Source organism: Gadus morhua, chromosome 7, assembly GCF_902167405.1.
Source record: "Gadus morhua chromosome 7, gadMor3.0, whole genome shotgun sequence".
Lineage (NCBI taxonomy): Eukaryota > Metazoa > Chordata > Actinopteri > Gadiformes > Gadidae > Gadus > Gadus morhua.
In genome coordinates this window covers 31229705-31246291 of record NC_044054.1, presented here as the reverse complement: position 1 = coordinate 31246291, position 16587 = coordinate 31229705, and the positions used below count along the sequence as shown (strand labels likewise).

The 16587-nt window shown below is 52.0% G+C and overlaps 1 protein-coding gene across 1 annotated transcript; it reads right to left on the bottom strand.

Moving 5' to 3' along the window:
* Positions 1–2417: 2417 nt before the first annotated feature.
* Positions 2418–12039, bottom strand: arhgap35b (Rho GTPase activating protein 35b). Its single transcript, XM_030361443.1, has 7 exons — positions 11086–12039; positions 5986–9916; positions 5147–5288; positions 4615–4692; positions 4354–4485; positions 4159–4264; positions 2418–2861 (listed from the first exon to the last, which is right to left on the bottom strand). The coding sequence occupies exons 2-7, from the start codon at positions 9706–9708 to the stop codon at positions 2444–2446; spliced, it is 4599 nt and encodes a 1532-aa protein (XP_030217303.1). The 5' UTR covers positions 9709–9916; positions 11086–12039; the 3' UTR covers positions 2418–2443.
* Between the last annotated feature and the right edge of the window lie 4548 nt (positions 12040–16587).

The window sequence follows — 16587 nt, the reverse complement described above, 5'->3', positions numbered from 1 at the left end:
CATGCTAATCAACAGCCCATAAGGGTTTTGTTTAGTGACCATCTGGTTGTGATAGATTCATGTAAAGATATCTTCATGTTAGCTTAATATATCTGAAACATAGCATGTCTATCTGGCGTCCATCTTCTGAGCAGCTTAGCTTGGTTTTGTAAATTAAACCCATAACATTAGGCCAAAATACATGCTAGAAGATTGATATGAAGCCCTCAATCATGTAGAAACCAATAGAAACGGGTTGAAATAAAGACCCAAACACATTTAGAGGTCTATGGACAAGTTTACAAGATTTAATTTATTAACTATTATACAGTTCACATAAGGCCTTCATCTTGAAACACCATATCAGTCAAACTAAATCCATGGTTTGCTTTTATGCACAGTACTTTAAATCGGACAACTTTTTACGCATTTATTTCATGATTTCACTTCATTTGTTAAACTCGCCGGGGCTTCCTGTTTTCAGACCGCGATTGACCTCACTCCCCCCACGTGTTCTTGAATCATGCACTGAACCGAAGCGAACCTTAAACCATTCACAAAATCGTAAAAATGGACTTTCAATCATCGAAATACACACTAGAAATGTTTTATACCATCGACTATAGGGCACCCTTCCCCCCCACCCGCCCATCTCGTCCAGTACGAGACCAGAGGGGGTTCATCATCATGTCCTCCAACCAATCACATTTTAACGGAAGTCATTGGCGTCTCTCTTCACCTTTGACCTCTTATTCCCTCCCCCTCCTCCCCCCCAAACAAACTTCACAATGCTACAGTTGACCTCTGAACCCCGATAGGCCCGTGATCACATGACTGACTTTAACAAATTCAAGATTTGATAGCTCCTTTAAGTACCGGTGAATGATTCTTTATTGGTTTTTCCTTCTTCAGTTCTTCCTCATCCGAGCCCGAGGGCCGACTACGGAGAACAGTGACAGTTAGGTCTTCTGTGTTTAGAACATTTCTTTCAAAGACTAGAGAGGGGAGAGAGTAGAGAGAGAACAGAGGAGAGAGAGAGAAAGAGAGAGAGCAGCAGAGACATGCTCCCTCTCTCGTGAACAGTGGTATCCACGGTGATGCTAGCGTGTGCGTTTGTGAACTCAGAGACGACATGGTGGCAGCACACAGCTGATATAAACACAACTTCCACTCCAGCGTCTCTGCGGGGTGCGTCCGTCTTTAGTAGTGGTCGTGTGTTCCAGGCAACCAGATCCTTCATGTTAAACGAGTACAAAGAGATTGGTGCGGACGACCGTACGAGCAGCCTATCAGATTTCAGCGCTGTGGTTTCCATGGACGCGAGAGGGCGACACGAGAGCCTGGTGATGCACATCGCTGAAGGGCGCGGCCGTGTTCGGAAATGGTGTTAAGGGGGGGGGGAGAAACATCTTGAAGCTAAGTGGAGGATCCCATAACCCTCGTCGGTTCCTAAAGTTCTCACAAGAACATCAGCAGAAGGAACCCTAAACGACAACCTCAAATTAGAACCCTGGATTGACCTAGAAAACACATTCTGTGTCTCCTCTTTAAAAAAAAAAAAAGCGGTTGTTGGTTCCAAGCTCGTGCCATAACACACTTAACAAGATGGTGGCGTTTTAATGACACCACTGACAAAGTGCTTCAAAACAAGGATGTGCCGACACAAACTAAGGGGAACCGGGTTGGGTGAAGACGGATTAAGGGGAACCAGATGAAGACAAATTAAGAGGAACCGGGTTGGAAGTAAGAGGGGTCGATGGCCGGGCCCTCCTGACTAGACAGCGCCGTTGGCTGTTTGATCGGTGGCCAAATCGCCAATGCATCAGGAAAAACTACAAATCATAAAGTCATCATTAAAGTGCATCCATGGATAACCCACCCCTACTTCGCCCCATGCTGACCTCCCTCTCAGATAGAGGCAGGGCAGGAGGACAGTCTGTCCATCACCTCCCTCTAGAGGCAGGAGGACAGTCTGTCCATCACCTCCCTCTAGAGGCAGCAGGACAGTCTGTACATCCAGTGGCAGTACTTTCATGAGGAAAAAAAAGAAAATATATTAAACTTGTAAAAAATAATTATACACAAAAAAAAAAAAAACACATGGTGGCCACAAACACGTGTACTCCACGGAAGTGGTTCTGGACTGAAGTGGAGCTAACACTGATATCGTTACGAGACCTAAAGGTGACGTTGTGACACGATGCTTGTGTGGAGTCAGTAACTATGGAAGCCAGTCACCATGGTAACCAGCGCCGACACACAAGACTCCTCACATCAAAGTCCCCAATTCCCCCCCAAAAATACTATAAAATCTAGTAGTGAGTGCATGCGCGTGTTCTAGTGTGTGTGTGTTCTAGTGTGTGTGTGTGTGTGTGTGTGTGTGTGTGTGTGTGTGTGTGTGTGTGTGTGTGTGTGTGTGTGTGTGTGTGGTGGGCACTTGGTTTGCGGTCTCCCCCCCTCCTCCTCACAGGGTCTCCTGCTCGGCAGGGGGTGGGTGGTGGTGGTGCGGGTGTTGGTGCAGTGGGGGCAGCAGGGACTGCAGGGGGGACTGGGGGGTGGTGGGCGGAGACTGCTGCAGCGGGCTGAAGTGGGCGGGGTTGTGTGGGGGGGAGGAGCGGTAGCAGGAGTAGGCGGAGCCTCCCCCCGTCAGCGTGGTGGTGGGGGAGGCGGGGAGCCCCCCCAGGCCCGTGGGGGAGTCCAGGAGGGGCTGATTGTAGAAGAAGAAAGCACACTGGTGGATGAAGCACTCGATGATGGTCTGGTAGGTGCGGGTGGCCGTCAGGGCGTCCATGGTGGTGAAGTCGGGCCGCATCAGGGTGGGCCAGAAGCAGATGGACAGGTTCTCACTGGTCATCAGGTTGACCCGGCTCAGCTGGCTCACCCTGGAGGACACAGAGCACCCCGTAAGACGACTCCTCCCACACCCAGTAAGACACCTCCTCCCACACACACCTCACACAGCCAGACACCCAGGCAGACACCGCTCACCACTCACACACAGTCAAACACCTCCATACACACAGCCAGACGGCTTCTCAGACACACACGTACACAATCAGACACTTCACACACACACACACACACACACACAGTAAAAAGGCCTCACGCACACAATAAGACCACGCCTCTAACACAGACACACACACAATCGGACACCTCACACACAAACTTTTTCATAGTCGGCGTGATGCCGTGTTGGCGAAGCTTGCGGTCGGGCCACGCTCGTCCACGGTATTTATAGTAGGGATCGACCGATATATCGGTCGGCCGATATTATCGGCCGATATTCGCGTTTTTTACGTGTATCGGTATCGGCCGATATGCGGCCGATTTTCGCCGATTTTTTTTTTTTTTTTTTTTTTTTTTTTTTTTAACTTGTTCTACCTCACCTGTTTTTACTATTTGTTAAATATAGTTTTTTATATTGAAGTTCAATAAATGTTCCTTTTTTTTAATTGAGACTTGTAACATTTGTTATCAGTGTCATTTTTATGATTGAGGGAGCAAAAAAAAAAAAAAAAAAAAAAAAAAAAAAAAAAGTAGTATCGGCTCTAAATATCGGTATCGCCGTATCGGCGTATCGGCTAAGGCTGATGAAAAAATATCGGTATCGTATCGGCCCTAAAAAATCCGTATCGGTCGATCCCTAATTTATAGTACATCGTTGCCGTGGCTCCACGTTCTCGCTACCTGCTTCAAAGCTTCAAAAGGGTGTGCTGCACGCGTATGTAGAACTGTGCTGCACGCTACAAATGTCTGCAGCAACCCTGCGCACGGCACACGCAACGTCTATTGACCATCTATAGTCGGCCCGGGCTTCACAGCTCCTGGCCGACACACTGAGCTACACAGAGACACCCCTGGGCCACCGGCCGGACTCACGGCCAGCCAGATTCTGATTGGTAGGGTTAGGGTTGGGGTCTGTGACGTCGGCCATTGCTTTACAAACGGAGGTAATGAAGCCATAGGTTTCCCTTTACAGGCTTGTCGTTTTTGCAAGCAGCAGTGGAAGCCATCCATAGTCGCCACCATGAGGGTACTCAGAGCCACCTATAGGCCATTAGAGGAACTACGTGGTAGTGGCAGTGGCGTGGCAGCTTGACCATCAGGCGGTGACGGCTGCCACCTGGTCCGCCGTGCACCACCAGAGCAGCTCGGAGGACTGAGTGGAGTACTGACTTGTGCAGATGGGTGGAGACGTATTTGAAGAGCTCGTAGTTCTCACGGGGGAACCGCCTCAACACGTCCTTCATGGTGTAGAGCCTCTGCTCGCGGTCCATGAGCTCTGGAGGAGACAAGGAGAGACGTTAGCAGGACCGGCGTCTCGCCACCGCTGGCGGTGCTACTCGGACGTTCGCAGGAGGTGGTCCTTACTGAAGGCGTCCAGCAGGTCCACCTGGAGGGGGCAGGGAACGAGCGGCTCGGGCAGCTCAGAGAAGAAGCTCTTCAGGCCTCCGGCCACCGTGTTGATGGCATAGTCCTTCTCCACCAGGTCCAGGCCGTGGTCTAGACAGGAACACACGGAAGGTCAGGCTGAGGGGAACAGGGTCTGACATGCGGCGTCTAAGGGGTTAAATATCTGGGGGAATGAGCCACGGTCTACGGATTGATTGGCAGGTGGGAGGGGTCACTCACCCTGGTCAAACTGTCTCTGCATGCTCTCCATCTCAGACTTGTTCCCACTGACCCGGTACAGACCCTCTGTACTCAAACCTGGGAGAGGAGATGTGAAGGTTAGTGAGTGGCAGAGACGGGAATGGGAGAGGAATGGGCGAAGATAATTACAATTAATAACAATTATTACAATTACGAGGACGACGACATGAGAAGGGACGACCAAGATGAGAAATGAAGCAACGATAAATGAAGAGGGAAGAGGATGACAGGGGCGTGCTTGTCAGCAGCTGTACGTTCATGAGACACTGAGAACCCTATGACTCATACACAGCATGTTCATCTCAAGGTGTTGAGACACCTTTTCATTGTATTCAACACGAATCTACCGCCAGCTACTAGAATCGATGACTACTCCCGTTTATCAACCACGACTACGATCCTTTTCTGCTTAACACAGTATGGCCTTATTTGTGGCTCGGGATATGAATGAGACAAGGCCAGAGCTTCCGGCTGGTTGTAAAAGAGACGTAGAAGAGACGATGTGTCTCACCGGTGGTCTCGATGTAGCGGACACACTTCTCGATGAACAGGGGGATGGGGCGGTCCGGGGACACCACGCTGATCAGCGGGACCCCGAAGTAGCTGCTTTCTAGCGGCTTGGGGATCGCAGGGCGGGGCTTCGCTCGCGACTTCTGGAGAGGAGAAAGAAGCATTCGAATACAGCGACTGCCTCCATGGGCGTTGGGGTGTGGGCTTCTCTTAAAATGGAACAAAATGGTCCCTCTGCACAGTCGTGACAGAACAACATTCTGAACAATATTTCATCTTAATTCGACAAGGGTCCATCTATTTATATAAAAGAAACTTCGGCTTTCTCCCAAGTCCAGTTCACATGGCAACCGTGGAGCACATCTAAAACACACGAGAGGCTTGGTGAACACTGCAGAGACAGACCTGGTGAACCTGAGTACTAGTATGATATTAGTATGTGGGGGGTTCGTTGGTGCAAGTATTTACTGAGTAAGTAGTATTTAGTGTAGTGCATTTTGGAATCTAGTCAGTTAGGAGTAATAATGAGACTAATCAATACTGAACATTAGTATTAGTAAAAGGCGTAAAGTAGACAGTTCTGAGCTTTAGTATTCCTGCATTAATTTACATTAGCATGATTACAAGGTAGAGTATTCCTATATAACATTAGCATAAAAATTAGTACAAGGTGTAGAGTATTCCTATAGAGTATTAGCATTGACATGAGTACAAGGTGCAGAGGATTCCTAGGATTCATACAGTATTAGCATTAACATGAGGACAAGGTGAAGAGCATTAGCATTAGCATGACTACAAGGTGTAGAGGATTAGCGCGAGTACAAGGGGTAGGGGACCAACCTTGGCGGTCCTGCGCAGGCTCTTGAGGATGTTCCTCTTCTTGGGGTCCTCGCTCTCCTCCACAAGGCTCTCTCCCTTCAGTGTGCCGTAGTCGTCCTCCTTGGACTTGGCCAGCGCTCCGACTTCATCATCGCTGCCAATGAAGCTGCTCCGGAAGCTGCTGAACTTTCCCAGGCGCTTGGAGCGGTCGCGGTAGAGGCGGGGCTTCACCCCCACCGCCGAGAACTTCCTGCGGCGCTCCAGCGAGCCGGAGTCGGCGTCGCTGTCCGAGCCGTTTCCGTTGGAGTGCGTGCGGTTTGAGTTGCGGATGGTGATGATCTTGCCCTGCGTGCTGTCGTGCGGCACCGAGTAGATGATCTCCTCGTTGCTGGGGCGAGGCTTTGAGACGGCGTCCACGGGCTCGGCGTAGTCCGACGGGTCGTAGCTGTCGCCCCCCCCGGGCACCCAGGTCACGGCGGAGGGCAGCGAGCGACGGTGGCCCACCGTGTCGCCGTACGGGTTGCGGGCGATCTTCCTGAAGTCGAAAGTGACGGTGGGCTTCGCCCTCGACTGGGTGGAGACCTTGTGGTTCAGCCGGCTCTCGAAGGAGCTGATTTCAGAGATGACGGAGATGTCGCTGGAGTCCAGGTCCGGCAGGTTGTACCCGCCCCCGTGGGAGGCCATGGTCCCGTCGTAGTACGGGGGGGAGGGGTCCACGTCGTCCTCGGAGTCCAGGAACATGGTGACCGGGCTGGGGGAGCTGCAGCGGGGGGAGTACACCACCTCGGTGGGGCAAGAGTCCGCCATGTTGTCGTACATGTGGGTGGCCTCCACGATGTTGCGCTTCTCCGCCACCTCCGACAGGAACGGGTGAAACATCTCGATCCGGTGCAGGCCCCCCGGCACCCCTCCCGATCCACACACCACGCTGTTGAATCGCCCCTCGATCTCGTGGGCCAGCTCCTCGCCCTGGATGAGCTGGTCGCGGGCGTAGTCGCTGTCGCTAAGCTCCGCCTGGCTGTCTCCCACCGCCAGCAGCTGGACGGGGATGATGTCCTGCACCTCGCACAGGAAGGCACACAGAGTCTCCAGGGAGGCCTTCCTGGAGACGGAGTAGGCGGCGATGTAGCCGTGCACCAGCCGGCTCTTGCGCAAGGAGAAGGAGGCGTGGTAGGAGAGCAGGGACAGCTCTATCAGCAGCTTGTGTCCTCCCAGCGTCTGCTCCAGCATGACCGACGTGCCGCTGCTGGACAGAGGTCTGCAGTGCGGGGGCATGAGGAAGGGGGAGAGCAGCTGCTCGATGTCGTACGCGTCCCCACACATCAGGCACATGACGATGCGGATGTCGGCCTCTGGACTGGACTGGTGGGGGGAGTCCCGGAGACCCTGGGGCTCGGGGAGGAGCGGGGGGGAGCTGCTACTGAAGGACGAGCTCCTCCTGAGGTCCAGCAGGCCCCGGAGCACCTGGTTGATCTGCATCTCGTTCACGTTGTGCCCGTAGCCCACGCCCGGGGAGGCGGGGTCCAGGAAGCTACACTGCAGCCTCCGGGAGACCTGCTGGCCCTGCGTGATCAGGTTCAAGGCCGTTTCCCCGCCGATGTCCGCGTACGACCCCAAGCCCCTCTTGGTGACCAGCAGGAGGGACGTGGACAGCTGAGCGAGCTGGCTGTCCCTGCGGCCCAGCGTGGACTCCCTCAGCCGCTCCAGGCTCTCCACCACGTAGGTCAGGGACTCCTTGGAGTTGTACAGACACAAGCAGCCGTGTGGGGCGAAGGTGGGCGTGTGGAAGGAGTTGACGGGAAGGCGCACGTTTCCCTCGATGGGCCGCAGCGTCAGCTCGTAGATCTTACCGTCCAGCACGTAGCGGTCGTCGTTGGTGCACAGCGCCCGTATCTCGTTGGCGAACTCCCTGGCCAGTCCGTCCTTCCCCAGGATCACCAGGTTGATGCGGTCGGCTTTGCCTTCGCTGAAGTGAGCCCTCATGTCAAAGAAGGGGTAGCAGGAGGGGAAGCGGGAGACGAGAAGCTGCTCCATCTTGAAGTCTCCGCACAGGGGGCTGCTGGGACACGTCTCCTTGGTGGGGTGGTAGACAAAGTGGATGTGCTTCAACACCAGCGCATCCCTCTCAGCCGGGAGCTTCTGCAGGGCCTTGAACCTCACCTCCTCCCCCAGGACCTCCTGTATGGCCCCCATTTTCTCCTTACTTGGCTTGGCGTCCACTTCGAGCTCGTAGAAGAGCTCAGAGTACTCCAGCAGCAGCTCCTGGAAGTCCTCCTTGGCGTGGTCGATGGTCTCCTTCTGGTGGCGGTTGTAGAGGTCCAGGTACTCCGACTCCTCCAGCCACTGGTAGAACTCCTCGTTCATGATGAAGCTGCGGGCCTCCTCCCAGGGCTTCCCGGGCGTGACGAAGGGCGAGGAGGCCAACTTCTGCTTGAACTCGTGTCGGATCTCCGCCCTCCTGCACTCGTTGCGCAGGTGTTCCAGGTGGGCGTCGAAGATGTTCTCAGCGGGCGCGGTCTCCAGGAGGTCCGAGGGGATCCGCTCGTCCTCCATGTTGTCGATGTGGGGCGTGTCCTCCCAGGGGGAGTCTTCAAGGACCACGAACCAGTGGGAAAAGTGCTGCTTGGACTCCAGAACCTTCTGGACGCCCGACCAGCTGAGCTGGTCGATCTCATCCAGGTCCGGCACAAGGGAGCTAAGTGCTAAGGGAAGAGTGCTTAAGTAGGTTTTACGGCGCCGCTCTATGTGCTCCTGCTTCAGGCGGTACACGTGCTGTTGAAAGAGCTTTTTACACTTGGCTGTTCCCTCCAGGAACACGTATTCCTTGTACTCGGCGGAGGAGTTCATGCGTCGGCTGGTGTTCAGCCAGGTCTCGTTGTGGTTCTTCACGATGCGGTTCACCAGCCATTCGTAGCGATCCTTAGCGGACGCGATCTGTTGACTCTGGAGCTTCAGGGCCTCGAAGTAGGGGATGATCTTGGGCTTGCCCCTGCCCTTGTCTATCAGCTGCACCAGGGTCAGGAAGGCCAGGTCGACGTTGATGTTGGAGCGAGCGGACGTCTCAACCACGGGCAGACTCTTCTTGGTGATGGCGAACGTGTGAGAATCCTTGATGTACCGTTCCACTCCTTCGTCGCACTTGGTGAGGACCAGCACCATGGGCTTCTTGGTCTTGCTGAGCTGACTGTACAGGTTACTGACGAACTTCAGCTGGTCATCAAAGTTGCGGTTCATCCCCCGGCTGACGTCCACGCACAGCAGGAAGCCGTCTACCTGCAGCTTCCCTTCGGGCATCTGCTTCTGCTCAAAGTCCTGCTCCAGGCCCAGCTGGTCGGTGCAGAAGTACATCAGCTTCTCGGCTGAGGCCAGCTTGGTCCCGGCCGCCCGCTTGATGTAGGGCTGCATGGCCGTGCTGCGGTGCGGCTGGAAGGTCTGGTCGTCGATGAACTCCGTCTGCTCCACCACGTGCATCCGGCACTCGGGCCCTTCCTCCACCGCCCGGGCCACCTCGCCCCAGAACAGGAAGTGGTCGTTGTTCACCACGCGGCCGCCGAAGTCGCTGGTGCTCAGCACGGAGGTGTGGTCCAGGTAGAAGTGGTCGGCGCTGGGGCGGACAAAGCGGTTGCAGAGGCAGGACTTCCCCACGCCGCACTGGCCCTTCTCCTTCTCCGTGCCCGACAGGCCCACCGCCACCAGGTTGTAGATGGGCGCCCGCACATCCTGCTTCTTCGCCATCATCATCATCGTCTGCTGCTGGGTGTCATCCTGCCGTAACCCGGCACGCTGTATCAGGGGGTTCGCTCAGACGGCGTCCGGGTGTCTGCACTTGGCCCACCGAGGTGATCCGGAAAGGGGGGTTGGAGTGATGCGTGTCCCTTATGGTTCTGGTTTGCTGTGGACTGAAACTGGGCTGTCGAGACAGCTTTCCTTCACTTCTTATGTTGCTCTGACCCTGTCGAAAGAAAGAGGATTTATAAATCAACCAGACATGACTTCTGTCCGTCTGAGTTCCAACCTTACTAGCTAGCTTCAAATGTAAATAGCAGTTGGCCAAGACAGATCCACATGGATGCCATCAGTTCAAAGATTTTACCTTTTGAAAGCTAGTTAAATGATTTGTTATAAAGCAGTGTTATAAGCTAATCTAACTGGTGGGACGTTTCGATTTACCATTAAGCATCCATTTCAAATGGCTCAATTAGTTCAGCATCTATAGTGAAATGGTTATCAGTGCTGAATTGACATGTATATGGAGAAATATACATTATCCTACCCAATCACTGCCTTCTCACGAAACCCATCAAAAACGTTTTATGGTTTACAACGTGGAAACTGAACCTTTGGGGATGATTCAGATACACCCATTCTGGGCCAAAACAAGACCGGATGTTCCCTAAATGATTTAGCGGCAGGTTTTATTACGCAGTGGGTGCGTTCAGGACGTCAGAAGCACCTTGGTGGTGTGGCGGCCAACAACAACACGTCCTCCCAGTCCATATTTCTGGTGTTTATAATAGTCCCTTTAAGCCACTAATATAATAAAAACATAACATTGTCCATTCTGGCGTTCGATCCACTTCATGTCATTACAAGCATTTGCATTTTACCCCGCCGTTTGCCGGTACATTTATGCATAAGATAATTAAGCAAACATGGCCATTCATTCATGAACATTGCAAGGTGAATCAGCCCATCCTTCAACCAGCCCTTCTGAGGTGTGTCGAGTGTCTCGGTAAGGGCTGAATCACTCCGGCCTGTCTACCCGGTTAATGTAGGCCCCAAACTCCCCCAATAACCACACTATCCTGGTCGCAGCCCGTAATGACCCACCGTCTCCTACCCCCATACACCAGTGCGGCGATATGTTGGCTACTAAGCAACAGACTGAGGCCCTTTCACCCGAGGAATGTCTGAACCCTTGGCGTGGGTTAGTGAGTATTAACTCCCGGGCACTTGGACCAGGCCTCCGTAATGAAACTGCAGACTAAATCCGATCGACCCTCCCCGCACCGGGGGAACAGTGCCTATAGCTCGGAGGTTCGGACGCCATGCCGCCTGGGTGTCGCCCCGCTCCTGCGTCGTAGTGCGTTTGGGAGGGAGGATGAATTAACTGGTACATACCGTCGCATTCTCCCCGTTCTCTCCTGCATCTGTCAGCTACTGCCGCAGCCCTTGCGCCCTGTGTGCACGGACATACACACAAACGCTAACACACACACACACACGCAGAGTCTGGAGCCGCGAATCAGAATATCTCAGTGTGATCCAGCGGGCGCTTCTTGGATTAGACCTCCTTTAGTCAAGTCTGCGTCCTGGTCTAGCCCGGGCATGTCCTGTGAGATGAAAAGCGAGGAAAGCTGGAATAAATCCGCTGTGTTAGATCGAGGGATCCAGTGTTGTTCTGGCGATGTTTCCTCAGGGAGGAATACTCTGGTTCAAAACCGGGATCGCTGTCCTGTACGCGGTCCACCACCACGTTGCGTCTCACTGCTTATTTAGTCCATTGTTGTGGCAACATAATGCAGGCTCGGCCCGGCTCGCACACACGGAGACGTGGTCCCGATCACAGATGCGTTTTGTGCGAAAGAGGCCCACGGCAACCATCACGCACATGTCCTGATCAACCGATCGATCGATCACTGCTTGTGTGTGTGTGTAAATGTGTTTTCCCCCAGCTTTCCAATAATGGCGGCGTCCTTCCTCCCCTCTCGCTCTCTCTCTCTCTCTCTCTCTCCCTCTCTTCTTTTCTATGGAAGGGGGGAGCAGCGGAGTCGGTGGTTGCGGACACGCACCCACCCAGCGGCGCATACACACACTGCAGCACCGCACCGCCGGTCGCCCTCAGCACGCACGGTGTCGCGTGAATCCGAGCCCCGCGGCGGGTTTATGGACAAGGTGCCCGGGCCGTGGGGACAAAGGGGAGACCGTACCGCAGCGGCAGGCGGCCGGGGTTTGGTCAAAGCCCCGAAATAAAGTGTATTTTCCCCGCCGTGAGCCCTAAACACATCCAACACACACAGAGACAATAGACCGCTGGTTGACTCCGTTGCGTTGCATCACCGGAGAACCCAACCCATGCACGGGGTCTTCAGTTCTGCATTAGGTGATGGAGGAGAAAGTGGATGTGTATGTTTCGGATGGAAGCCTGATTAGTGGATGCAATGACCGACCCGAGGCCAAGCATCAGCCAATGATGAATATTGGGGAGGATGTGAATTTTTTGGGGTTATGCATTATGTTAAATTCATAGATGATGCGCCGAAATGTTACATTATTATTCTGTTTCCTGCCTGAGACTATTGCCCACAACAAGCTGCAGCGCTGTCGCCCCCTGGCGGAATTATGAGGAAAACTAAAGTCTTCACAATATTGGGTGAAATGTGATTCAGGAGACGCTCAGTTAAAAGTGCGTTACACAGGAGATCCTCACCCAGGGCGGGTGGGGTAGGGTTGATGCTTCACAGAGCATTAACACCAGCTGTATTTATTCAGGGTGGTTTGGAGACAGAGGCCGGTCCCACAAATGAAGACGGCAGCTTGGTGATCTTGGTGCGGGAGCCGCGTTAGGGAGACCTGAAGAGGCCACAGGTATGGACTTTAAACCTCCATTCTCTAATGACCATATTGTTGACGCAAGCAAAGTAAAGCAAGTATTATTTGGTCGTCCTACTGATTCGTTAATAGTTTTAACATGCATAGCGTTCTAAAAAAATCAAGACTATTGTTTGTAACAGCCTTATTACACTCAACTCAACTCAACGTCTGTTATATGAGCTAAATAAGAATGGGTCAATAATAATAACCACAACGCGTGTGATTGTTGTAGAATTAATAATAACAACTTATCTAATTCACTTCAACTAGCTAAAAAGCAAGAGGAATCGGGGAGTCCAGGTCAAGTATAGATGGAGAGTTTATTGCCACCCGCAAACGCGAGACAACAAAGCTGAATGGTATTCGCGAATACACACTACTGAATGAATCCCGGACAGCTCCTTATATCCCCAATTTTTACACAATACAAAGTTGGATTTTCATCAAATATAGAATTTCCCATCAGGGTCATACTGTGTGGATGTCAGCATACTCTTATGTCTTCTGGCTACCAATGTGACCTTAGAACATATATTATCCTTATACAAACAGAGATGATGCACACGTGTGAATGTAAGCATTGTCTTCAGAGAGCACATCAAAATGGGAGTAGACTGGACTCTCTAACTGATGTGCCACATGGCCCATCAGATGAGAATGTCCTGGACCCACTCACTGTTGTCAAACGGCACATAACATCTAGGTTAAAGGTGATCAGCTCCTTTCCACTATTAAAGTATTTATATGATATGTAGGCCTAATAATAATCATAATTTAACATAGAATGTAAGGTTAATTTCTACCACATGATTCAGACATAACGTTGTTTAATCATCTTCTATTCACTGTGAATATCTGGGATGAGAAGAGGTTATTAGTGTAGCGCCCGTTGGTACCACTAGGGGGGGCCCGAGTCACGAGCTAATATCCTAACTATAAAGAGTTCTCCATAGAGACTAACCAACGGGTGATATAAACTCTTGACCTGCAGGTCCTATAGGCCTCCATAAGGGGAGGTTATTGCATAAAGAGGTGTAGAATGTGTGTTAATAGAGATGTGAGGAGCAGCTGTTTCGTGAGGGACAGCCCAGAGAACAGAGCCAGGAGGCCAGCATCGCCTCAACGATGCCACATTATTAATTAATATCGGGGTGAATTAACGATATTAGCTTATGACGTCCAAATATGAAGTCCTCTCTGTTGACCTGTGGTCACCTGCCCCATCGTGTCTGTGTTTTACGGGCTTACACTTGATAAACAGGAGGCAGGAACACTGAATATGGTGGAGTGTCTGCACTTTCGTTGTATTAGATTCTCGGTGCCAGAATGTATATCTGATACCTAGTTACACGACAAGTTTCTCTCGCATCACAATCTCTCTTCCTCCATCTCTCTCACAGGCCTTCACAAAGTCCTTCTCGCTTTCGCTGTCTTAAATATTTAATATGATTCAAACCCCAAAAGCTTTGGAGTGTGAAGACCCAGGTTGATATTACGGGTTATTCCTCCTCTTCCCAAGTTATTTCTGACATGATGATGATGATGATGATGATGATGATGATGATGATGATGATGATGATGATGATGATGATGATGGAAGTCAAGTTCAAGATCAATAGAACAGAACTTTAAACACTAGAACAGTTTAAACTCTTGTTTTGAGATCCGCAGAAAGACTTCAACAGAACCAAAGAATAGAACATTATTAACTGCTGTATCAAGAACTATACAAAGAACTTTAAACACTAGAACAGTTTAAACTCTTGTTTTGAGATCTGCAGAAAGACTACAACAGAACCAAATGGAACATTATTATCTGCTGTATCAAGAACTATACAAAGAACTTTAAACACTAGAACAGTTTAAACTCTTGTTTTGAGATCCGCAGAAAGACTACAACAGAAACAAAGAATAGAACATTATTAACTGCTGTATCAAAAACTATACATTTTATAATCCGGTAATTAAACTAAAACAAGCTAGATCGTACCACATCACACAACTCATAGTAAAACATAATCCTCCACAGTCTAACGTCTAGATGCAACTCAAAAGACAATTCAAAACAACTCCCAACATACAATTGACCGCGCACAACGAGAACTAAACCCTGTACAACTAAACACAGATAAACCAGATATACCAAGCTGGGGGGGGGGCTGGGGGGGGGGTGGATAAAGTCGCACAGGGAAGGAAGACGTTGATACAGGAAGCTCAGAACAAAGGTAGGAAGCCAGGAGGGCAGAACAACAAGCAGATAGGATCACGAGGTGACGGAGGTGATGGAGGTGATGGAACAAGATCTGGAAGGTGTGTGGAACCCCTTAGGTCCCCTCAGCTCCACCAACAGTGTGTCTCTGATTAGGTGAAGCAACGGAAAAGCTGGGGTAGGAATAGAAAGCAGATCATGGGAAACAACTGAGGGTCAGGGGTCAGGGGGTGGGCTGGACCAATCAGAACGTCAGGGGAAAGACTGAGAGGGACAGAGAGACGGACAGAAGGAGTGACCGAGAGAGAGAGAGAGAGAGAAGGAGTGACCGAGGGAGAGAGGGAGAGACAGAGAGAAGGAGTGACCGAGAGAGAGAGAGAGAGGAGGAGTGACCGAGAGAGAGAGAGAGAGAGAGAGAAGGAGTGACCGAGGGAGAGAGGGAGAGACAGAGAGAAGGAGTGACCGAGAGAGAGAGAGAGAGAGAGAGAGAAGGAGTGACCGAGAGAGAGAGAGAGAGAGAGAGAGAGAGAGAGAGAGAGAGAGAGAGAGAGAAGGAGTGACCGAGAGAGAGAGAGAGAGAAGGAGTGACGGAGGGAGAGAGAGAGAGAGAGAGAGAAGTGACGAAGGGAGAGAGAGAGAGAGACAGAAGGAGTGATGAGGGAGAGAGAGAGAGAAGGAGTGATGAGAGAGAGAGAGAGAGAGGAGTGACGAAGGGAGAGAGAGTAGGAGTGATTGAGGGAGTTCCCCAGCTGGGTGACATTGTTCACATTCCTTGGGTTCGGAGGTTTTGATGAACCTGGCAGGAGATGGAGAACGTTGTGTTCCTACTAATGAACAGAGGAGCAGTGGTGGGGGAGGAAAGGGTGGAGGAGGAGGAGGGGAGGGTGGGGGTGGGGAGGAGAGGGTGGAGGAGGAGGAAGATTGGGGGGAGGATATAAGAGTGGGGTAGGAGAGCGTGAAAGGCTGGAGGAGAGGTGATCTGAAGGAGGGTGGAGGAGAGGGGATCTGAAGGAGGGTGGAGGAGAGGGGATCTGAAGGAGGGTGGAGGAGAGGTGATCTGAAGGAGGGTGGAGGAGAGGGGATCTGAAGGAGGGTGGAGGAGAGGTGATCTGAGGGAGGGTGGAGGAGAGGTGATCTGAGGGAGGGTGGAGGAGAGGTGATCTGAGGGAGGGTGGAGGAGAGGTGATCTGAAGGAGGGTGGAGGAGAGGTGATCTGAGGGAGGGTGGAGGAGAGGTGATCTGAAGGAGGGTGGAGGAGAGGTGATCTGAAGGAGGGTGGAGGAGAGGTGATCTGAAGGAGGGTGGAGGAGAGGTGATCTGAAGGAGGGTGAAGTGAGGAGGCCTTAACCTGGGGTACTCCACCCTTACCTAGGGGACTCAACCCTAACCTAGGGGACTCCACCTTAACCTGGTGGACTCCACCCTTACCTAGGGGACTCCACCCTAAACTGGGGGACTCCACCCTAAACTAGGGTACTCCACCCTAAACTAGGGGACTCCACCCTCCCAGCCGTGTCTTCTCCGTCACCCCAGCCGGGACCACGTCTCTCCTCCAGCTGCTGATCAGCTGGGAGTGTTGGTGAGGATGAGGAGGATAATGGGGATGATTTAAGGACTTGTTATTGGATGAAGAGGGACCTCCATGGAAGGAGTCGGCGTGTTCACTCATGTCCCCTGGATCTGGCCCCGCCCGGGGGAGAGAAGAGAGGAAGGAGAACTATAGAGAGAGAGGGAGGGAGAGAGAGAGGGAGGGAGAGAGAGGGGGAGGGAGAGTGAGAGAGAGAGAGAGAGAGAGAGAGAGAGAGAGAGAGAGAGAGAGA